The sequence below is a fragment of the Leuciscus leuciscus genome, assembly GCF_965113295.1.
Source record: "Leuciscus leuciscus genome assembly, chromosome: 4".
Classification (NCBI taxonomy): Eukaryota; Metazoa; Chordata; class Actinopteri; order Cypriniformes; family Leuciscidae; genus Leuciscus; species Leuciscus leuciscus.
The window spans coordinates 35,834,600-35,860,085 of NC_138728.1; the positions used below are offsets into that span (position 1 = coordinate 35,834,600).

General features: G+C 38.0%; 1 protein-coding gene across 2 annotated transcripts; it reads left to right on the top strand.

The window, feature by feature from the left end:
* Positions 1-13,830: 13,830 nt before the first annotated feature.
* Positions 13,831-24,459, top strand: LOC309497371 (uncharacterized protein). 2 transcript variants are annotated; one of them, XM_082167618.1, is made up of 3 exons: positions 13,831-13,889; positions 14,631-14,839; positions 22,876-24,459. In XM_082167618.1, exons 2-3 carry the CDS (start codon positions 14,692-14,694, stop codon positions 24,090-24,092), a joined length of 1,365 nt encoding a protein of 454 aa, XP_082023744.1. In that variant the 5' UTR covers positions 13,831-13,889; positions 14,631-14,691; the 3' UTR covers positions 24,093-24,459. The 2 variants fall into 2 exon arrangements, with proteins under 2 accessions (XP_082023744.1, XP_082023745.1); XM_082167619.1 differs by lacking the exons at positions 13,831-13,889; positions 14,631-14,839 and adding an exon at positions 16,446-17,076.
* Positions 24,460-25,486: the final 1,027 nt, after the last annotated feature.

Sequence of the window (25,486 nt, forward strand, 5' to 3'; positions counted from 1 at the left end):
GTCCCAGAGAATTGGAGGACAATTGAACAGTTTTCATATGGCAATACACACAAAGAATGTACATAGACATGTAAATAAAAATAACTGATACTGAAACTTTGTCCAAAATATTTTTTATTTAGAAATATACTATGACTGACATGTAGGCATACATACAGCTGGGATGAAAAGTGGTAAGAAGAACTTTTACAATGTGTATGGTAACAACAAACTATTTACAATATTATAACAAATTGTACTATGCAGCAAATATTCTAAAGAATTACGCTAGGCGGCTCACCCTGAAGCTGGTGTACTGCCCTCTGGGGTCAGGGAAAGTGTCTCTTATCCGACAAACACAGCAGCTGGGTATTACTACTCGGGTTGCCCACACCCAGGCGGCCATGCTGCCACAACACAAACTGCCTATAGGCTGTATGTCTGAACTGGCGCTGTTCCATCCCAGGTTCAGCATTATCAACCAGTGCAAATATGTCATTCCAGGCTGCCCTGGCCAGCCGCAACACACCCTCATCTAAAATATAAAAGTCCATGTAGGCCATCTTGCTTATGCATTGCTGTGGATGTTGCCGGCAGCATTTCCTCTCCAGGTCTGTGTTCATCTCCCGGCAGTTTCCACAGACACACCAGTGGAGTCCGGCAGGTTCAGGGTCAGAGTCAGGATGCAGGGGCACTTCCAGAAATGACAGAACGTCGAACATCACCCCCGGGGACCTGGTTATCACTCTCTCTAAGACCTGGTCCTTCTGTGAGGTGTCTAGTGAATGAAGTGTATCCTAAAACACAAAATAATGTGTATAATTACACAGGTCTTTGAACTAAATAAAAAGGCATCTCTGGTCTTGTTACACTATTTGACAAACCTTCATTTCATTGATGCGTCTTTCCTGAAGATCCTGCAATCTCCTCTCTTCTTCCGCATCCAGTCTAGCACTCCTCCTCCTAGAACCTCTGGGGGTTCTCTGTCTGACCAGCCTTGAAGTTGTAGGCCTACCACCAATGGCCTGAGCAGTGTACTCAGACGAGGCTGAGGTTGACGTTGATTCCTGCAATATCACAAAACAGTTGACGTACTTTACAGATATGAGTTGAGGTTGATGTTGATTCCTGCAATATCACAAAACAGTTGACGTACTTTACAGATATGAGTTGAATTACTATGGCCTACACTTTTATTTTATGTCACTAAGTCAACGCGTCTTATAATAGGCAATAAACATGTTGCAGATATCATGATCGAGCTAGAAAAAACGTTCTGATGTTTTCTTAGACAAGCAAAGGTAAACCGTCATTCTACCAGATGAACTTATAGACCTTGCTAATATAACTTTAGACAAATAATAGCCTCCGATATATATTTTTTTATGCTAATGCCCACTCTCCCAAAAAAAAAACAAAAAAAAACACGAAAGCAGTAGTTCGCCTCGTTCATATCGTTTGTTTCCGTTAAAAAAACTAGTATGCATGACAACACAATAAAAAAAATAAAAAAATTCGGCATCAGTTGGAAAGAAAATATTGCTTTACTTACCTCAGTAGACATAACTGGTTTTGAAATAGCCCGTTCCTCTGCTCAGCTGGGTTGCTCGTGGCGAGGGGGGAGGGACAACAGTTCGTTTTTACAACAGTGTGTTTGAAAGCATTTACTACCAGACACTAGGGGGAGCTTCATAGAGAAAAAACACTCAGACTTGCCTGGTGTCCCTTTAAGTCTTAAGTGCAAATCAATAAAACCTCTGTACAAATCACCATGATAAAAAGTCTTGTTGTCATTATTAACTTATTTAACATTCAATACACATGCACAAAGTTCAAAACAAGAAAGGTAGGCTATAGCCTTATGGAAAAAGAAAACATGCGAATATCGCGGTTGCTACGGTTACTTGCATTCCTCTGCGGTTGGCTTCTCAGTAGCGCAGTTTTACAATTTTGCGGTTGTCGCGACAGCCCTAATCGTCACTTCACTATCGTGATATGTATCAAATTATGACATGACGATATCGTTACATCCCTAGTGACAAGCCAATTACTGATTGCTAACAGCATTTAACCTGCAACATTAACAGTAAATGACCCATTACATTTTTCACTCATCTCCCACCTCTATTAAACGTTGCCCATTATAAAACTGTAATACATACCTGTCTTTTTCAGCACTGCAAAATGTATTGTTTCATATGGTCAAATATGACCACTCTACAGTTTATTTGTGCCTCCTGCAGCACAGCTGTAAAATATTTGTAGCGATCTCCACTCTGGATCATCTCCGAAACATCGTGGAGAAATCCCTCAACTTCAACTTTCCCTCTCTTTGCCATATTGCTCATTATTACTGTTGTAAATAATCAAAAACACAAAAAGTACATTAATAAACCACAACAAATACATTTCCAAACTTAACTATAACAACTCATTTATTATATATCCTATATCAAATCCTAATTGCATATAAATGCAAAATATCTATTTAATGTGTATAACATTTACAATAATTTTTTTTATATATATTTCCTCATCTACAAGCAATTACACATTAAATCAATTTTTAAAACTATCTTTAAAATATGTACAATTTAAAATGTAAAATTTGGGTATTCCACTTATAATACACATTTCTTGAAATAAAATATCTCCACACTGTACAATTTGTTTAACAATACTATATAACGAACAACACATGCCTCATATTACATTTATATTTCCCATAAAAATTAACACTTCATTGATGTTACATTAGTTCTCCATATAACATCATCGTAAAGCCATAACGACTATACATTACCAACTTATTTTATGCGAAAAACACGTGCATCAACCACAAGACAATAAAAAAGTCATTCATAACAAATTTGCTTTTTCAACTTCATCCAAATTATAACAAATTGATAACCTAAACACCAATACTAAGTACAACAATCATGACAACGATAAAAAATGAGTTACTACATATAACTATTTAATCATATAGCCATAAGCTTTAAATAAAAAGTGACACATTAAAACCATACGACAAACAGACATACGAAATCAACAAAACATGCATTTGCAATCTAGACATCGCAAACAGAACATCACAAATACATACATAAACCCAGTATCTATAAATCACACAACCATAACACCATACTATTAAAAATTTGATAAAGTAATCAAAAGTACCAAACGAAGAAATTGTGAAATCCTTTACAACACATTTCACCATAACTTAGCCGTAACTTTACACCAGATCAAAAATGCACTTTTGCACATCTCAGATACTAAATTAGGGGGAGACCGGGGATGGTTGTAACAATTTTGACCTTTCTGTCTATAGCTTGAAGTACTTTGAAGTCAGTGTGTTCAAAATGTGATCCAAACTAGTTACAAGTGTCTGCTATAAATGACATAGCTATTATCTTTGCAACACAAACAGAAAATGCATGGTTTAGTTTCAAACACGAGGAGTGAAATGTTACAATTCACCCCATAGTCAGGGTTAGTTGTAACATACCCTGGGGTGAGATGTAACATTATGATATCCACCGGGGTGATATGTAACATAATGAAATAAGGATTTTGACAAAAAAATATTTTGAAAGGTTTTTATTCAACACTGACTTTTCAATATAACTGATGTGTGTATCACTCTTAGTCTCAGTGTGTTTGTCACTCTCAATCATAGTAATTGACCATTATAAATTGAACTTGAACACAAACATTGCTTGTTTGTAAGCATGTTTGTTACTGCCAGTGTTAGTAATGGCCATAATAAAATTTAACACTTGAACATTGTGTGTGTGTGTGTGTGTGTGTGTGTGTGTGTGTGTGTGTGTGTGTGTGTGTGTGTGTGTGTGTGTGTGTGTGTGTGTGTGTGTGTGTGTGTGTGTGTGTGTGTGTCTGTGTCTGTGTGTGTGTGTGTGTGTGTGTGTGTGTGTGTGTGTGTGTGTGTGTGTGTGTGTGTGACTCTGTTGTTTCTCTGTCATAGTAATTGACCATAATAAAATGAACTTGAACACTTGAACATTCTATTTGTGTAAGCATGGTTGTTACTGTAAGTCTATAGTATTGGCCATAATAAAATTTTGTTTCATTGTTGTTACAACTAACCCAGAGTCTTGTTGTTACAACTAACCCAGAGTCATGTAGCCATGAACTAGCTCACCTTACAGCTAACAGGCAAAACATTAGCACTAACAACTTGCATGGAAAATATCTACACAGACACACAATAACCATAATAAAAGTTTGAGGAGTTTAACTACAAAGCAGAAATTCCCATAACAAAAACAAAAAAAGTAAAAAAAGTAACTTTCTTATCTCAAAATTGTTTTTTCCACTCTAACATGTGCTGTGTCTGCCACAGGGCTCTACTTTATCACATGTGGAATAAGAACTAAACTGAGGATGTGCGAAGTGAATCAGGTGATTTGTAACTAGTTCCTGATTGGACAGATTGGAATTGTTACAACTGACCCGTGTTACAACCATCCCCGGTCTCCCCTACCCAATTGCTTAAACAAAAACCCACCACGACACCTTAAATTTACAAAACAAACCATACAACTATTTTCAATCATTTTTACAAACCATTTTTACCAATGCTGCATTATTGCTTCGAAAACAATGCAAAACATTAACTTCAAAATTATTACCATTAAACACCACCAAACCAACGACACATACCCATACAAATATTGACTAACATACAAATGTTTCACCCAACATTAGAAAATTCATGAATAACTAATATAGATTATTCGGATTCTTAGACGACACACACAAAAACTGTTTCTTACCGTCGCTTTGTGCAAAATGGCGTCCGACCACGATGCTCCCTTCGAAGACGCCACACGTACCCTATGGTAAAATAAATAAACATGACACCTTACAAATAAATTCAACATGACAAAATAAACATTTCCTTATAACTGTAACAAAACAAACCAATTAATATCAGAACCCAAATAACTGGTTTCATTTCATGATACCTCCTGCCATTATTCAAAACAACTTCTTTTACGTTACACTGTCAGCAAAACTCGTGCATCAGACCCACGAGACAAATGTGTTAAACCAGAACTTAGTAACATAACTCTTTATTAATATAACCAATCAATAAATATACCTACAACTACATAAAAAATGACCCGCATTAAAACAATCTATAAAAAATGTATTAGCTAAATACCAATACTAAGTACGAACATGAAAACGATAAAAATGTAGTTATAGAATAGTAACCATTTAATCATATAGCCATATATAAACTTTATATAAAAGGCACATATTAAAACACTACGTCACGTATGTAGCATTGTAGGATTCAAATTCTCTCTACAAATTCAAAAAATATAAACCATGATGGCGCAGGCGCCGCCCGTACAAAACATACATTTACCATCTAGACATCGCACCCAGTACATCATCACAATAAATATATAAACCCAGTATCTATAACCACACGACCATAACTCCATACTATTAAAAAATGGCTAAAATAACATTAATCAAAAGTGACAAATGTGAAATTGGCGAATTACTTTTCAACAAACACATTCCATCATAACTTAACTTTACACCAAAGCATAAACGCAATTTTTGCACATCTCAGATGCTAAATTAATCGATCGCTTAAACAAAAACCCAACACGACAGTTTAAATATACAAGACAACTCATAAAACTATTTTCAATAATTTTTACAAACCAGTCTTATAGATGCTGCATAAATCTTCGAAAACAACGCATAACATTAACTGACACATGGTAACCATTACACACCACCAAACCAAACGACAGATACCGAATTTTTCGGATTCTTTAGACAACAAAGAACTGTTTTTTACCGTCGCTTTGTACAAAATGGCGTCCGACCACGATGCTGCCTTCGAACACGTCACACGTCCCCTAGTGGTAAAATAAATAACCATAAAACATCACGCCTTACAAATAAACTAAACATGATAACATGAACATTTCCTTATAACTAGTACAAAACAATACTATCAAAACACCCAACTAACTGGCTTCATTTTTTGATACCTCCTGCAATTATTCAAAAAACGTCTCTAACGTTACACTGTCAGCAAAACTCGTAACGTTACATAAGACACACGAGACAAATATGTTAAACGTCAAGAAAGAAGTAACAAACTATTTATTAGGGGTGGGAATCACCAGAGGCACCACGATACGATATTATCCCGATACTTAGGTCACGATACGATATTATTGTGATTTTAAACATATTGCGATATTCTGCAATATATTGCAATTTATTACCTTTTTCCAACTTCAAATTATGTCCGCAAAGGAAAACTGTCAACATCTGTTTGTTCATGTCACATCAATTTTATTGCCGCAAAATGTGATTGTCAAGCGAACTAACTAACAAACACTTACATGAACCTGTGATAAATGTTGCATACACCTGGCAAACTGAACTGTTTGCATTTAAGGTGGACTAGACTTTAATACAAACAGGTATGCACTGCTGTGTTACTACAGGTATTTTTAACAATGCAACTTGTACAAAAAAAAGGTGTGCAGACCCTTCAGCCACTAGGGAATTAGTAAAGCAATAACTGTTGAACTTAAATAAAAAACATGTAGTCTTACTTTAAAATAAAATATTAAATTTAAATTAAATAAATAAATAAATAAAACATGTACTCTTAAGTAAACAAAATGTGCTACAGTTTGCTGCCAACCTTGGTCCTAAAAAGAGTTCAAAAACATTTGGACAATGAAGAAATGTCAGCATTTTTGCTCAGAAAGAGGAGCTGATCCACATGCTCTGAGCTTAGAGTGCTCCTTTGTGCTGTGACGATGTCTCCAGCCGTCGAGAAGACTCTTTCAGCTGAGACGCTAGTCCCTGGGATACAAAGGTATCTTTTTGCCAGCTTGGCCAGGAAAGGATAGACTCGCTCATGTGATTTCCACCAGCTTAGTGGATCTTCTGTGAGGGCCAGTGGTGTGACTGACCTCCTGGTATCTTTTCACTTCCTCCTCGGCTATGGCAGATAATGATTTCTGTGGGGCTCCAACATCACCATAAGTCTGACCAAGTAAGTCTGTTAACCCACATGACTTCCTCATCTTGGCTGGAATGACAGGGGGTCCGGGATCCTCTTTAGTGTAGCCAGGTTCCTCCTGATTTCTTCAGCGTTCCCAATATCAGCCCCATTCAATGTGAAGACATCTGTGCTACTCTTTCTTACTTCAGGAGACAACAGCGCTGCACAAATAGCAGGCTGCTGTTCAAGAAACCGCAGTAGCATTTCATAAGCACTGTTCCATCTCGTGCTGACATCAGTCTTCAGTTTATGGGTTGGGAGCTGAAACATTTTCAGTTTTTTCTCCAAAGCGTGGTTTGCCACTGTGCTTCTGTTGAAAAAGCCGGTTATTCGCCGTACTCTCCCCATGAGCCTGGCCACTGTTGGCAGATTTAATGCCCGCTGCGACGCCAGATTTAGCATGTGCGCGAAACACTTCACGTGGAGGTGTCCCGCTAACTGAACGGCGACGGCCATATTAGAAGCATTGTCGGTGACAACCACCAGGTTTTTGTCTGAAATCCCCCATTCCCGTCCTGCATTTTGCAGGAGGTGAGCAATGTTAGCCCCGGTGTGACTTTCGTGTACTGCTCTAGTTTGGAGAACGTGAGACCGCAGTTGCCAGTCTTCTGTGAGATAATGAGCTGTAATAGTCACATAGGAATCCACTGCCCGTGAGGTCCATGCATCACAAGTCATTGCAACACGTTCTGCCGTTTTTAAACTTTCCTGAACTTGAAGTTTTACTTCTTTGTAGAGCTTGGGTACTGCTGTATCCTTGAAAAAACGGCGACACGGAGTCACGTATCTCGATTCCAGTGTCTTAAGCAAGTGACAAAAGCCCTAATTTTCCACAACGTATGGGCGCAGGTCTTTGAACATGAAGTAGGCGATGGCTTGAGTTATTTTCTTTGCTCGCTCTGAATTGGGAGGTAGCTTTGTCAAGCTAAGTGTGTCCAGTGTTGGTTGATTTTTCGGTGGAGCTGGTTTAGCATTAGCGTCCTCGGCTAACGCTAACTCTGGATGGTGGCGTGTGAGATGAGCCCTCATGTTGGTGGTATTCCCAGAGTATTTTATTTTCATTCGACACTCCTTGCAAATCCCGTGTTTCATATCCATCTCAGTTGTCCCCTCCCTGTTAAAAAATCTGAAGAAAGTCCATACACTTGATTTAAACGCAGACGGTGCATTTCTGATTTCTTTCTCTGATGCTGCCATGTTTATTTTATCTACGTCCTCCTGCACGCTGACAGTCAACCCGACAGTCACCCCGCTGACCTCACCAGAAAACAAACAGCACCATCTAGTGGACTGAATGAGCAATTGATTTTTAGCATTCTACTACCAAAGTTAAATTCTCATGTGTAATTTAAATAATAAAAGATTGATACTTGGCGCCCGTGTATCGATACAGTATTGCCACAGAAAATATTGCGATACTATGCTGTATCGATTTTTTTCCCCCACCCCTACTATTTATTAATATAACCAATCAATAACTACATAAAAAAATGACCCGCATTAAATCAATACCACACTTATATGACACTAATGGATACAACTGCAAGATATCTGTGCAAATAAAGAATGAAGATGAACATAATGGTGCCGGCGCTGCCTGTGCAAAACACATTTAACATCTACACATCGCTCCGTGTACATCACAATACACAACCCCAGCATCTCAAAGCGCACAACCTCATATTACTCAATTCGATAAACAAATAATTAAACGTGTAAAAAACATTTTAAAAATTGCTTACAGATTTTCACCGAACACATTCCAAAAATGCATTTCCATATGTCATATGCGTTCGTTTAGAAAAACAAAATCCATCCATAACCGATCTTTGACATGGCAATGTTCGCCAAATAAAACATTAAGCAATAACGTCATATACTTTAAACAACTAATTTCCATCACTTTTACTAACCTCCTTTAAGCTTCATGGATTTAATACTAAAACAAAATGCGTATCCTACCATATACTACACCACAACACCACAGATACTTTTTCCAAACATCATCTAACAAGAAAATATTTACACTGCATAACAAATCTCGTAAATAACCAACGACAAATACAGTTTATACAGATAATTCAGACAACAAACAAAAAAAAACCTTTCTTACCGGAGACGTCGCTTTACCAAATGGCGTCCAACAACCACGACATTGCTCGAACATGTCACACGTCCCCTAGTGGTTAAAACAACAACCCGCCTTCAAAATATGCCAAAATTTCTTGAAATCTAGTATTAAATCAAACATTTATTTTTTATTCTGTTAACGTTACATGCAATTCCAAAAGCAGCAACTCACAGACCGCAAACTCAACATCAGACCCACGAGACAATTCGAAAATATAGACAAGGCTACCTAATATAAATCTTAATATATACAAGGCATAAAACCTAGCACACATGAAAACGATTCCACACTCTTATATGACAGTCATGGATGAACTAACTCAAATGCTCTCTACAAATAAGAGCTGAAAATCAATGGTCCAGGTGTTATGATGTAACTGGTAGCCTATCTGGTCCGTGTACTTTTTGATCATTTTATTTCCTGTTTGGAATGGAATAACGAGAAATGAAAACCAGCTCGTTTATTCATTTTTTAGTTTAGTTTAAAAAACGAAAAATTTGATTTTGGCTCGATTTTTCATTTTTCGTATGTGGTTTACGAATCGGTTTATGGGTTCGATATTTCATTTGCACACGTGGGTGGTGCTGAAACGCCCCTTTCATCTGATTGGTCAAACCGCTCCGCCTTCAGTAAGCTACAAGCTTTTCTTTCTGTCAGGCAGAAAGAGTCAGTACGAGTGCGGCACTGACAAATGTACTTTAATAAAATAATGTCTGATACCACCACTCACTGTTAACTACGCACAATATTTGAATCAGAAATATGTTGCTGGTCACGTAATTCGTTGCAAGCGACCCCATTAATGTGAGCCACAGTATATGACAGCATATTTTAGCATGATATAGCTATTTCCCATTGGTAAATAAAGAGCAAATAGTTCCGTCTCTTTGGATAAAAGGGAAGTGGAAATAAAAATCAATAATAGGCTGAGCTGTACCATGATAATATGTCTGTAACATTAGATGTCCGTAGATGACCTACCCATAACTGTTACATTAGAGTTAGGGGATCACACAGTTTGTACAGTATAAAAATCACTATGTCTAAAGTTCCCATAGAACATGAAAACTCAACAACCCAATGGGAATATATCCTTGTTGTATAAAACATTTGTTCATAATCTTTGATTCAGGGCCGTTTCTAGGCATAGGCAAACTAGTCGGTCGCCTAGGGCGCAAACGCCAGTGAGAGCCCCCACCCCACCAAAAGAGATTTATATATATATATATATATATATATATATATATATATATATATATATAAAATTGATCGAAACCGTGAAATGGCTTTGTGCCTTTATAAAACACCAAACGACTTTACTTAGCCTATGCTGTGATAACACAATTCCAATACGAATAGCACCGGGAGGCGTCTGGAATAACTGTGCAATGATCAATCTGCATTTTTAAGCTAATTATACAGTAGGCTAATTTTCAGAATGTCCTTCTCGTATAACGCCAACGACCGCACAAATCAGCTTCCTTTGTGAAATAGGCCTATAGCAGACCACCTTAGATAAATACATACCCGATTCCCAAAAAGTTGGGACACTGTACAAATTGTGAATAAAAAAGGAATGGAATAATTTACAAATCTCATAAACTTATATTTTATTCACAATAGAATATAGATAACATATCAAATGTTGAAAGTGAGACATTTTGAAATGTCATGCCAAATATTGGCTCATTTTGGATTTCATGAGAGCTACAAAAGAAAAAGAAAAAACGTACATATAAGGAACAGTTGGAGGACCAATTTGCAACTTATTAGGTCAATTGGCAACATTATTGGGTATAAAAAGAGCCTCTCAGAGTGGCAGTGTCTCTCAGAAGTAAAGATGGGCAGAGGATCACCAATTCCCCCAATGCTGCGGCAAAAAAGAGTGGAGCAATATCAGAAAGGAGTTTCTCAGAGAAAATTGCAAAGAGTTTGAAGTTATCATCATCTACAGTGCATAATATCATCCAAAGATTAGGAGAATCTGGAACAATCTCTGTGCGTAAGGGTCAAGGCCGGAAAACCATACTGGATGCCCGTGATCTTCGGGCCCTTAGACGCCACTTCATCACATATAGGAATGCTACTGTAATGGAAATCACAACATGGGCTCAGGAATACTTCCAGAAAACATTGTCGGTGAACACAATCCACCGTGCCATTCGCCGTTGCCGGCTAAAACTCTTTAGGTCAAAAAAGAAGCCATATCTAAACAGGATCCAGAAGCGCAGGCGTTTTCTCTGGGCCAAGGCTCATTTAAAATGGACTGTGGCAAAGTGGAAAACTGTTCTGTGGTCAGACGAATCAAAATTTGAAGTTCTTTTTGGAAAACTGGGACGCCATGTCATCCGGACTAAAGAGGACAAGGACAACCCAAGTTGGACAAGGACAACCCAAGTACTTTGAAATTTTAATCCTGTCCGAATCTGCCATGTCTGTCTTTTTCTCACACGACCTCTGTAAAAATTCCAGAGCAAATTACCTTCTATTTTTCGTCAAACTCGGCGGTCCTCAGAGAAATCTAATCCCGTCCGAATGCGAATGTCTGTGATTGCCGAAAATGTTTTTTTCCAAAACGCTTTTTCTTGTGTGTTTTGGTCAACGTGAACTACCTACCGTACAATCTCTCGCTATCGCGCCGGTATTCAAGTTTCTGCTTTTTGCGCACCGATAATGGATGTAGATGTGTTCGGTACACTGCGAAGAAATAAAAAAATGAAATCAACAAGAAGAGCCAAATCACGTTGTGACGACCAGGTTTTGTTTTTGTCATGTTTCTGTTTGTGTTTGGACTTTGTTTTATTTAATTCAGTCTCCTTGATTCTGCCAGTGTTTATTGTATTTAATTATCCCTAGCTTGCTTAATCATTAGTTTCCTTGTTTCAGGTGTGTTGTCTTGTTAGTTAGTTCTTGTCTGAAGTTTAAACTCATTGGTTACCCGTAAGCCAATCACATAACGTTTGGATATGACGTGTGTTATGCGCTGGCTCAGCCGCATCGAGCTTCCACTGTAAACACATGTATGATGCGAAAACAAAACCATCAAGCGAAATACCGGAGTGAAAATGGCTGTGAATGACTTTTGCAGATTATGTGAAGTAAATCTACGTCTCAGCGTAGATAATCAGACAATCAGCGTCTACGTCACGGCTCTCAGCCCTTCCTCTGTTCGTTGATTGGCCGGCTCTTTTGAGCCCGGAGGAAAACTGAGAGATAGGTCGCTATCTCAGACAGAAGCGAACTGAAATTGAGCGGAAGTACGAAGTCTGACGTAGTCAGGCTAGTGCCTTGGCCCATTTATCAAAATTGATATTCACCACATAAGTAAAATTACATGCAAAAATCATCCATTTAGCCAAGTAAATAGCAAATGTTTACAATAGCAGTATCACTCTGTGTGCAACTGTCACTGTGTGTTAGTATGCTTACCTATGTTTATAGGTAGAATGGTGACTAAAATGACTGAAACTACCTCTGCATTAAAGGCTTTTATTGCACACCTTCCAGCCAATCAGAATCCAGTATTCAGGCAGACTATGGTTTAAGTACAGATAACATCATAAGAATGTGAGGATTTTTAGGAAGGAATGAGAAGATGAGGGAGTGTTGGGAGGCTCTCTTTCTTTTTCTAAGAAATACAGTATTAGATAACATTATATAGGTTAGGTAGAGCTGAGTTAGTTTCTTTTGTATATTTGTGTGAGTATGTATATCTGTATGTATGTGTATATGTATGTATGTGTAAGTGTGTGTGCGTTTAACAATTATTATTAGTATTTTTATTAAAATTATATATATATATATATATATATATATATATATATATATATTTATTATTATTATTATTATTATTATATATTTTTTAAGACCTGAAGTATGTAAAGCCCTGATATTACACTCCTGTACAGTAGGTGGCGGTATGCACCTATAAATGCTGGTTTGCGATCCGCCATTAAACTGAAAGAAGAAGAAGAAGAATGTGAGGAAACATTCCAGGATTTTTCTCCATATAGTGGACTTCAATGGGGTACAACACATTGTGTAATCACATTGAAAGGTCACGTGTGACGTTTACAAACCACACGTGCAAAGTCTAAGTCAAACACCATTTACAAAATAAATCAAAGTTAAAACGATGATTTTGAAGTTGGAGGAGAAAATGAGATCAAGTTTTTCGCCCTACCCTACATTTTTGAAACAGAACACGCAGTAACCAATTTAAGTACTCCATTCAGACAGACAATGTAATATCCTTATATGCACTTTAACCAAATAAAGTTGAAATTTGCTTTTATTTAATGCCCCAATATTGTGGCGATATTGAGATGAAATAAGACGAATATATCTAATAGTTAGATCACACATTGAGATCAGACATTTTGATCTACTAATTCCTAAAGAGTTTAAAATATTCTAAAGTTTTTTACAACCCTTTGTAATATGAAGACTAAGATTATTGACCTTATCCTTGTCTGAATATCATTCACGCTGGCTTATATTTTGGTAAGAATCTCTGTAAAAAATCATAATGGCATTGATAGAATTTGGAATCTCTGAATCTTAAATTAATATCTGAATGTGTTTTATTGTATTCATATTTCTACGGGTTGTAGTGTGCACACAGGACTTTTATTTTGGTGTGGTGATGTGATGTCATAAAGCTGCGCCGCACTCCTGCATCTGATGAGATTTCACTGCAGAAAGGTTTGTGTTTTTGACCATTTAAAGTGTTTAAATTAAAGCAACCCGTTCATACAGTTTATACAATGAAATGAATTAATTACTGGTTAATGTAACATTGTGTTTGTAATAACACGGATGAACGTTGTTTTTATGGGTAAAGAGCATTCATGCATGAGTAACTAAATGTATCTCATTTTGCTCCCTTTATCGTGAATCAGTTTACAAATTTAGATACTAAATACAAATTTAGTTTGTATGATTTTTGTTCTTTTATTAATTTATGTTTAGTTTTGAGTGGTTTTTGTTTAATCAGGTGATTTAAGTCAAGTCACCTTTATTTATATAGAACTTTTTACAATTCAAAGCAGCTTTACTGTTATAATAAAATAATGCAATAAAGTTTGTTTCTACTGTACAGCAGATCTAGAAGAATATAGCGTCGTAGTCCAGCTTAAGTTGAGTTCAGTGATGGTTCTTTTTTGATGGTTAAATACAATATAGCTGCGCTGGAGAAAACAATGATGTTATTGTCTAGTTCAGTTCTAATACAATGGTGTAAAAACAGGCAGATTAATAATATTGTTGAATATTATAAGTGTCCCTAAGCGAGCCAAAAGCAACAAAGGCAAAATCCATTAACGCTCACTCTGACTGACTCTCTTACCAGTTCGCTGAACTACTGAACTAGAGCTGATTGAGACGCACACAGAGATTTAGTGTGGATTTATTTTTCTTTCTGTTAATTATTCTCATCTTAAACAGGACAAACACACAGAAAAACTCCTGGTGAAGCGACTGACATCCATGTGACACTATTATAAAGATGCCGTTTACTAAAGAGGAGAGGGAAGACTTGAAACAAGAAGATATTGAGGAACAAACAAAGATGGCGTTTATTAAAAAGGAGAATGAAGACATTAAGATTGAAGAAACATTCAGTGTGAAACATGAAGATACTGAAGAACAAACAGGTTAGTTTCTTTCTCAAAGCTGAATTTAGTCTTATCTGAATTTATTTGATCCTTATTAAAATGTCCAGCTCTACAGAATTTAATTATATTTTTGAAGAATATCAAATGAGTGTCCTAATTGAGGTGGTTTTATTTTTTCGGGTCACCCCAGTGGACGGACATGTTGAGATTACGTGACCAGACAAATGCTAATGTTGCCTTCCACCTGAGAAGATCCGACTTCCATTTGTTATTACAACACAAATTAAACTAGGAAAAATAATACAGAAGTAGGCTAGCCTTTTACAATTACTTGTGACATTAAACCCAAAATCAACTTCTAATTTAAAAACACTGAAAACCATATTACTTAATTTTACACCAGTATCAAACAAAATCCTTATTGTATAAATCAGATACAATGGCTGGGGGTTATTTGGCAAAAAAAAAAAAGATTTTCCTTGAAACTAACTAGTAACGTATCTGCCATTGCCACTAGCCCTGGACAGGCTCAGACCACAGATTATGGACGGCTATTTGAAACCCCAAAACCAAGAAAGGTTACTCACTACAATATGGTGCAAACGTAACATTTAGGTTACTTTGCTATCAAGTTTTACTGGTTAGCTTTGTCCTTGACAGGGTTCAAGTCAAGATGACCTAAAATCTAAAATTTTGTTCAAAAGAAATAATTGTAAATTAAATACTAGGAAATTAATCTAAAATAGGAAGTATACAAAGACTGTAGTGCTGGAATCCATATCACGGTATTTTTCAAAATTATACCGGTTTCACGGTATATGACGGTGTATATATAATTTTTTATTTTTCAAGCATGACTGGGTGTTAACCACATTTTCTACTGATTGAGAGAGGAAATACTGCAGGAGATTGACTTAGAATGCCCTCTTTTACTGTCATGAGTGAATATTGTAGAAAAAATCCACACTAGTATAAATTAGGGGTGCGCCAAAATATCGATATGGCGATATCTCGCGATATTTTCTCCCGCGATCGATTCTCGATGCGCTCTTGCCAAGTATCGATCTTAAAAGCCGTTAGGGCGGGCGTACACGGTGCGAGTTCGGACACTCGGGAGGTCGTGATATTGCACACGTTAAGAGTCAGTTTAACTGATAATCGCGTCAAAGCAGCTGGTACACGGCACGACTGTCCTGCACAAATTTTAGGCATCATCGATTCCACTCGATTTCTCCCGAGTGAAAAAAATCATCTGCGAGCAAAACAAAAATAGTGTCTGTGACTGTTTTGTTGCAACTGATAAGACACAAGTTGTTTTTGTTATTGTGTTTCATCCAAAAAAATAAATGGAGATTCATTTTCCTAATAAAAAAAAAAAAACGTTTTATTTCTTAAAACATGATATATTGTGAGTTATTACTGATAATATATCGATTATCGCCATATCGTGATATTATCGGTATCGTGAACAATGTATCGTGTATCGTATCGTGAAGTACCCAGTGATTCCCAGCCCTAGTATTAATACATGTTTGTAAGGCTGTTTATAAAGAGGTGCAGCAGGAGGTGCTTTAGGAGAGGCAGAAACAGCGGTTTCCCTGGTAACGGTGATACACGCTGCTTTATCAGGAAAGATAAAGAAAGATTAAATGAAAATAACATCAAAACTTTTCTAAACACAGCAAGTTCCCTTCAAAGATACATTAATATAAAAACTCCCGTGCCGTGTTTGACTTTGAAACGTGCAGTGCTCATTATTCAACAATGTCAAAGCCTTTTGGAAAATCTATTTGAGGTGGGTAGTGTTGATATTGTGAACCAATGGGAAACAGTGTAATATAATTTGACAGCCATCAATTATAGTTTAACCTATCCAGCTTCACCGTCACGCTTAGTAACACACAAAGCTGTGCATCACCACAGTGAACAGAGAAAAGACATTCTCACACAGTGTTGCGCCGCGTTCCCAACGTTGTTAAAGCGGCATACACTGGTATTGCGGTATTTAAAAAATTCATATAATAACAAAAATAAACATAGGTATTCGGTATGACCCGATATACCGCCCAGCACTATGCCATGTGTATTTACATAACTGGTGATGATTGATTGATGATGATGATGATGATATGCTGATTTGAAATGGACAGTTTTGTCAAAGCATTTTTGTCATCTGCTATTATTTTACACAGATTTACAAACAGTTGAGAGATCGGGAATGATAAATCGTGTTCTGCAATGAACGTGCACACGCGTATTTTCAAGTCATAAACACGGTCAGTGATTGTCGCCGTACGTCAGCTCTGGTTGCTGCTCCCGGTAGTCGTGTTGTGTGTTGGAGAGAGCGAATTTAAAGGCAAACGTAAAATGTGCGCATCCGCCTGTTTTAAGGGGCGTGTCTGTGTGCGACTTCAGTGTAAATGCCCGCTGCTGTGTTTGGCTGACATGTTTGCATATGAAATAGCTAGTATTACATGTGGAACTCTCTCTCTAAAACTTTTACTACGTTTTTACTATTACAGCTATCGAGATTAAGGAACCATGAAAAGTATTGGTTGCAGTGATGAGCATTAGGCTGATGACAGTCTGTTGATCGTGTATTAAAAAAGATCTTATCATTGCAATGCAATTTCTGCACTCTCACAAATGCTTTAACCAGAGGTGTAAAGTCCAGGGATCAGAAAGTAAAAGTCCTGCCATGGGTGTAAATGTGTAAGCTAGATGTATGCTTTTATAATAAATTGTCTATCTATCTATCTATCGTAATAATGTATGATTTGCAAAAATGAAACCTGCTGCTTCTGTGTAGATGAGAGAATCAAAGTGTATGCGCGTTGTGCACACGCTACATTGATTATGGCCAAGCATGTGCCCTTAAAATAGCATTTTTATGCGCAACGCGCCACTTACTGTAAACAATTTTTTCCTGGTTAGTGGCGCAATTGTTTTCTAAACCATCAAAATAGCATGAAGGAACATTTGCGCCGGAACACGCCTCCTTTTTTGCGCTGAACCGCCCCCGGGAGCGCAAGTTCATTCCCTATGTAGCGGGTATGACGTAGGCAGTGGGAATTGTGCCTTGATTGAACCAGGTGGTGGTCATTTGGCGCTACACCTTTAAATCCAGCAAGCTGGCGGTCTCTCTCATTACTGTTTTGCTACAGACTCTTGGTTCTTTGGACTCTTGGTTGGTTGTACGAGTTGATGTGAGTTCATGCTTAAATGTATTTTAGCCTCCTTGTGAAAACATGGTTGGCATGGATCTGGTATATTCAGAATATTGTATTGTTTTGTAGCGTGATCTGGCGTTTGTGCGGTTATTCAGTGCCGTGGTTACATCCAGCTTCCTGTCTTCACGAGCCCTCACTGGCTATGAATTGTGTCTGCGCGTTTCAACGAAAATGTAAGTTTTCTGCTTTTACTCGTGAGCAGCGTTCAGTTTTCTTTTCTTCAGGCACTGGCCGTAATGAACTTTCATTGATTCGTGTTCTGTTTATATTAGTTACGGGTTTAGAGTGTGACCACTGTAAAGTTTGCTGCGTGCTGTTTGTTGTGCTGAGAATGTAAGTTCACTGGCTTCCTTTCTCCCTCACGTGTGTACATTTTCATCACGGAACGCTTGTTCATATGTATGTAGTCATGTTGACTCGCCATGTCTGTATTATAGTTTGGCCTGGGAACGTACGAGTAAAAACCAGACGGAATAAATCGATCGCTACGATATTACAACTAAACAAGCTCTTGGCTCGACGCTGCGGTCTGCATTCAGCATTCATACAGGTTGGTAAAGTAGGCTACTTTAGCACCTTGCCCTGTTCCGACTGCTTGTATTTAATTGAAGATTTTTTATGTTTTAAGTAATTTTCAGCCCATTGATGTACAGGTTACAAACTAAGCATAGCTTTGATTTGACCTGTATAATTACTTGTATGGTATTGTAATTTTTCTTTGCAGGAGGACCGTCACATGCCATCTTGGCCACAGTTTTTCCTGTGCTTTTGTTTTTAGGATCTAGATGTGCGTATGAGTGTGTGTGTGGGAGGGAGGCCCGTTGTGTCGTCCATCAGTCTCTCCCTTGTGTGTGTTGTTGTATGCTTCATGTTTGTGTATGTAATGTTTGTATCTTAGGCCATTGGGTTGGTGCAATATCCTGGGGGGGGGAGTAACAATTGTATTGTGTGTGTGTGTTCACTTATTTGCTGAGTGTAACCTACTGTTTTTTTGTGTGCATGTGATTTTGTGATGTGCCCTATTTATTTTGTGTTTGAATCTTGCTGAATTCTTATTGAGTGCTATTTATTCAAACACCTTGATTTTGCACTTTGTTGTCCCCATTCCTGAAATTTGTTGCCCAGAGGCCTAAGGTCTGTTCTTCATGTGTGTGTGTCCAACTTGAGAAAAATAAAATAAACTGTTTATATTTTTATAATACTCCAGTCCCTCTCTCTCCTTTCATTTCCCTTCATTGGGATAGCCTGCTGGTAAACATCTAAAATTTATATGGTTGGTTATCCACTTGAAATTGATTTAAAAAGGCCCCCTTGGGTCACATAGCGACGTGCTTCTGTGGAGGGAAAAGCGCGCTTTGCGCGGGTGCAAAATAGGAATGATACATGCGTCGGTGTACAAAGTCAATTGCGCTGGGTGCAAGATAGGGCCCCATATGTTTATTTCACCCATGAACTCAGCCAGCTGATTTCACTAATTAGTTATATCTCCTGGCTGAAAAACTGTTCTAGCAAATCCAAGTGATTGGAACATAATACTGAGGAGGACATTTATTTTCTGAACCTGGACTTTACACCTCTGGCTTACACCGTGACCAAATAACAATGCAAACACGATGTAAATACAGTAAGAGCTTCGTTGTACTGTACATTGTAACAGCGTCATGATTTTGTGATGATTTATTTCAACGAGTTTTGGCAAGTGTCCAGAAACTTGTGCTGTTTGTTTTACAGCTTGGTTTGATTGACAGCTTGGGCGATTAATTTAATCACAGTTTAAATAAGATTATTTTCATCCCAATAAGAGAAACGACATGAATGTGATTGTTTAGTCACTGGCTTGATCACCGATCAGGCATTAGAATAAACATGACTACTTGCATGTTTGTGGCGTTGCTGGCAGATCCATATCGTAAAAGTCTGTTTGCCATGCCTGCGCCGAAATGTACTAAATAATCCACAGTGAAATACACCGAATACAAACAAATAATGCACTGCTGACACATTCACATAAAAAAAAACAAAAAAAAAAACACTATCCAAGCATTAGGATCGTTTGGATGGTAATGGTATTGATCCTGTCACTGTCGACCTTTTCTCGTTCTCATGTCGCTGTTCACTAACGCTCTAGTGGGCGGGGCCAAAGACACTCTGATTTAAGGCCAATTTATACTTCTGCGTCGAGTGTACGTCGTAGGCGACGCCGTCGTGAGCATTTATACTTCTGCGTTATGTCTGTGTTGCTCTGCAGTTACACCGCCAAAACACTAGTTGGCGGGGGGCGGGTTTTAATGTTCCACTGTGTTTCGATTCCTCGTGGCTGTTTTGAGTTTAGGCTACTAAGCGACTGAAAGAGAGCCGAACCGAATTTAAAAATGACGGGCGGTGCAGAAGAACACGCCGGAAATGCGTAGGAGGAAATGCGATGCTACCAAGCCGACCAATCACAGATCTTGCGGTCCACGTCGTGTAGTTACATTTTTGAGGAGGTGCGCGTCAGGGTACGGCGAAGGGTACGACGTATGATACACGTCTATGCGTATGCTACGCCGTACCTACTACGCGCACCCGACGCAAAAGTATAAATTGGCCTTTAGACGTAGGCGTTGATATTCTTCTGCAAAGGCGGTCTACAGCTGCCCTGTGACGTCACAAGTCTCCACTTTTTAGATCCTGTCGTTTGCTGGCCTTGTTTTCAATAAAAGCAGTTTTTGAGTTTTGAAACTTAAAGGGTATTTTTATAGTATAACAAACTCTTAACTGTCAAAGGATCAAGGAACATTTGAATTATCATTCTATGACCCCTTTCAGACACCTAAATTTACTTTGAAAAACAGGCAGAAAATACAGTTTTGTGTGGATCACCATTCAATCAGATTGTTTTATTTATTTGCTGGATATAGCAAGTGATGACAAAATAAATACATTAAACGTTGATCAGCATGTTTAGGGACACCATTTAGGTGCAAACCAATGAACAACCTAAAGTGATTAAAACAAAGACTTCTTAACTGCACTAAATATTAAACTTTTTCTAACAAAAAAACACAAGCATACAGTTTGAGTTTAGTGTAGGAAGGTTTAGAATGAAGCAGAGTAAAAAATAAAAGTGAAGTTATGACAGTATTTGATAATCGGCAAACCAACAGACTTAAGAAATCAACAGTTTCTTCGTTCTAACACCTTTGTGAAAAGAGGTAGGAGATACTTAATGTATCAAATAATAAGATAAAGTCTGATACTTGCTTGTCTCAAGTAATAAAGGAGTGTCCTAATACAAGTTCTTGAGGCTTCAGGTGACCTTCACTGACGTTATATTGATGAGAAAGAGAACCAGGTTAATACAGGTCATTGATGATTGAAAAGACAAGGCCGCAGCCTGGCAAAAACTTTCTGGCAAATTTCCCCCCATAATTCCCAAAAGCACATTTGATCTTGTAATCCGTGATCTTTTCAGAAGGAAAGTTAAAGATCCTTTGTCTTCTAGTGTGTGTTTTGCATAAATTAGATTAGTTGAGGGAAGAAATTTCAAGATTCTTATAAGAGTAATAAATTACACAGTTATCAAAATACGTATGTAAATGCACATTCAGAAAATTTAAATTGCAGCTCATAGATGCTAAATGCTTTACATGTGATATTTTACCTACCGTAAGCAATTCTAAAACATTATTTCAAAAGGGTGTGAATCAATCCATAGGCAAAAACAATACAAAAGGAAAATCTAGAGATGGGGATCTTGGATATGTTTATCCATTTCTCAAGTGTAGAAATTGTGTTTTTGCTGCTATTGTAACCAGTACCTGGTTTGGGGTTTACGGAGTTGAAGTCTAACTCATAGTTTGCTTGTTGAGTGAGGGGTATTGTTAGTCTGGCTGTAACCAGACCAAGCTCAATCTTTTAAGATTGAACATTAGTCTGGGGAGTCTGCTCTGTATTTTCTACTGCAGAGAGGCGTGAACAACGGGCATAGTTAGTCCTTCAACCAATCAGACCAACAATCCGGGTGACATACTTTGAGCAACACAAAAACTCCAGGTAGGCAACGTGTCAACAAATGTGTTTGTTTGGAGCATTGATCAGCGGTTTGCAGAAGGAGCAATGGCAGAGCGATTTTTGCAGGTTGTGCAAAAAAACAAAACATGGAAGTGAGTGGTATTTACACCCACTCGAGTGATTTGTTTGCTAAACTAAAGAAGCCATTGAACATCGCCGAGAGGTTAAAAGGAATTGGATTGACGGTCGTGCGAGAGCCAAAAGCGAGCCAAGTGGATAAGCCACTTTGTGATTGGTCCCCGCAGATTTGTAACGGAAGCAGGATACAAAAATGTACAGGTTTCCAGCCTGAGCTGCAAGGCGAAATCAAATCGCCTTCAGATCTGGCTGGGTTTACCCAGTCTAGGGTATTGGGGATTATTTATCAGATATAGTAAATAACTGTGTCTAATATGTCTCAGCCACTACACATTTAACACCTTTTTCAAGTGGGTATAGGATCTAGTTGTATGTTGGTTTTAATGCTTTACATCAGTGGTTCTCAACCTCTTCTGCAGGGACCCCCTGACAGGCCATGTTTCTGTTTTAACTCTGAAATGGCACACCTGATTCAATTAATGAGTAGTTATTAGAGTAGGAATAGTAGGAATTAGTCAATTAATCAATTAGTCAACTACTCATTAAGCCTTTAATTAATTGAATCAGGTATGCCATTTCAGGGTTAAAACAGAAGCATGGCCTGTCAGGGGGTCCCTGCAGGAGAGGTTGAGAACCACTGCTTTACATGTTTTAATGTCTGTTGCTTTGTGCCATTAAACTGGGGTTAACTTTTATTTGTCTTGTTTGCCTTAGACCTGATGGCGCTGAAAGAGGAGAATCAAGTACTGCATGAAATGGAAGAGAAAGATCAATATGAGAATCTTCATGATTTCACAACTGAAGAAAAATCTTTTAGTTGCTCACAGACTGAAAAGACGTCATCACAAGAAAAAGCTCAAAAGACAGAAACTAAAAGTTATTTCATCTGCCAACACTGTGGAGACACATTCACTCGAAAAGGAAGCCTTAATAGTCACATGAGCATTCACAATAAAGAGAAGGGTTACACCTGCTATCATTGTGGAAAGAGTTTTGATCAACTTCATGACCTTAAAATCCACATGGAAGATCACAAGGGAAATAAGCCATGCATCTGCCCACAGTGTGGAATGAGATTCAGACAAAAAGGACACCTTAATAACCACATGGGGATTCACAATAAAGGGCAGCATTACCCCTGCCAACAGTGTGGAAAGAGTTTCAGTCAGCATAAAAACCTTGAAGTCCACATGGAAGTTCACATGGGAAAGAAGCCATACGCCTGCCAACAGTGTGGAAAACGATTCAACCGAAAAGGAAACCTTAAAAACCATGTGAGCATTCACATTGGAGAGAAGCCTTACACCTGCAAACCGCATGGAAAGAGTTTTGCTCAACATGGAAACCTTAAAGACCACATGAGATCTCACTCTGGAGAGAAACCCTACACATGCCCTCAGTGTAGAAAGAGTTTCAGTCAACATGGAAGCCTTAAAGTCCACATGAAAGTTCACACTGCAGAGAACCCTTACACCTGCAAACAATGTGGAAAGAGTTTTGATCAACATGGAGACCTTAAAGTCCACATGAGATCTCACTCTGGAGAGAAACCCTACAAATGCCCTCTGTGTGGAAAGAGTTTCAGTCAACATGGAAACCTTGACGTCCACATGAGAGTTCATACTGGAGAGAAGCCTTTCACTTGCAAACAGTGTGGAAAGAGTTTCAACCGAAAAGGAAACCTTGACATGCACATGGTAGTTCACACTGGAGAGAGCCCTTACACCTGCGATGAGTGTGGAATAAGTTTTACTATGAAAGGAAACTTTAAAAGGCACATGGTGATTCACACTGGAGAGAAGCCTTTCACCTGCCAACAGTGTGGACAAAGTTTCAACCGAAAAGGAAACTTTAACATGCACTTGAAAACTCACACTGGAGAAAGTCGTTCATATAGGATCTCTGTGGAAAGAGTTTCAGATATAAAGTAATCTTCAAGTATGAGCAAACACTCATTAGAGAACTTTTTTTTTATGTCATCAGTGTGGAATGAGTTTCAGACTGAAAAACGTCAGGTTCATGTTGTGGATGTGACGGTGAGAATATTTTCCAGCTGTTTAATCAGCCAGTATCAACGTTTGGGGCTCTTAAATCGCTAATTTCAAAAGAACGTAAAATGCTCACGTCCGCACTAGCATTCTTAACGGTGATGTACTCACGGCAAAAGTTATTGTCCGGTCTTTGCTTAGTGGCAGCAGACTTGGTGAATACCCCAGTGGCATTTAAATGAATATGTAAATTTGTGCATTTTCCATTCAGTAACAAAATAAATGCAGTGAGAAAACTGTGCTGTGAATACTTGTGCTGTTGTGAGGGATTCTATTCAGGGGGTTGAATAAATTTGAGACTGCAGAAGTCATTAAGAAATCAGAAAACCTTAGTTAAGATAAAATTATTTGTTCAAGTACCATTTTGTCAAGCATAAAAAGATTCTGAGGTGTGGCAATATTAACATAATTTTTTATTGAATTCCCTAATTTCCTTAAGTCATCTTGAATGTTGTTAAATACAACTTGAAATTTGAGAGCATCATAGAAGGTGACTTTATAAATTGGTGTTGATTCCCTAATATTTAGTTTGAAGTTAGTTTTAGATCCAACTCACCTGCCTCAATTTTCAAATCATCCTGAAACCCTTTATTTTCTTGGTCAGCTGTGTTTGTGTTTATAAAACCTGGTAAATAAATGGTAAAATGTGTCCGTCCAGCCCAGGTTTACATAGAACATAATGGAAAAGCAGCACAGAAAATACATTCTGTGTGACCGGGTTGGTTACTGTTTTGACTTAAAGCAGCACCAGTGTTGCCAGATTAGAAATGTCGAAGTATCGTACCAAAACCTCAAAATTATCGTTTTTTGAGAAAAATTATCGTACACGAACCAAACACATAAAATATAGCTATTTTCCAACAATTTTATTTTCCAAATAATTTTACAGCCAATTTAAACAAGCTGTGTAATACGCTCACACTAACTGGAGGAAGTCTGGCTACTTAACTTTTTTTTTTTTGCCAAAGTGCAAAAGATATGCCGACAGTCCACATTTTGAACTAGACCATAATTAAACTATGAGACAGAGAGAAAAAAGTGCACAATTAACACTAGAAAGATTCAAATTCCGTCTCTAAGTCGCTGTCATCATCGGATGCCACATCCACTTGTGCTGTGTTGGCAGATGTTGTTGGTTGGGGAATCCTTTTACGGTACAGATTGGATGCCGTCATGGAACTGATCTAAACTGAACTGTCTTCTTCGGCAAAACTGTAGTGTAGTGTTGACGTGCGGTCGACACCGTGTGGTGTGTGTGTGTGTGTGTGTGTGTGTGT

Coding starts and splice junctions, on each gene's coding strand:
- LOC309497371 (XM_082167618.1), top strand. CDS start 14,692: ATGCCGTTTACTAAAGAGGAGAGGGAAGACTTGAAACAAGAAGATATT. Junction 14,840..22,875: donor AGATACTGAAGAACAAACAG/GTTAGTTTCTTT, acceptor TGTTTGCCTTAG/ACCTGATGGCGCTGAAAGAG.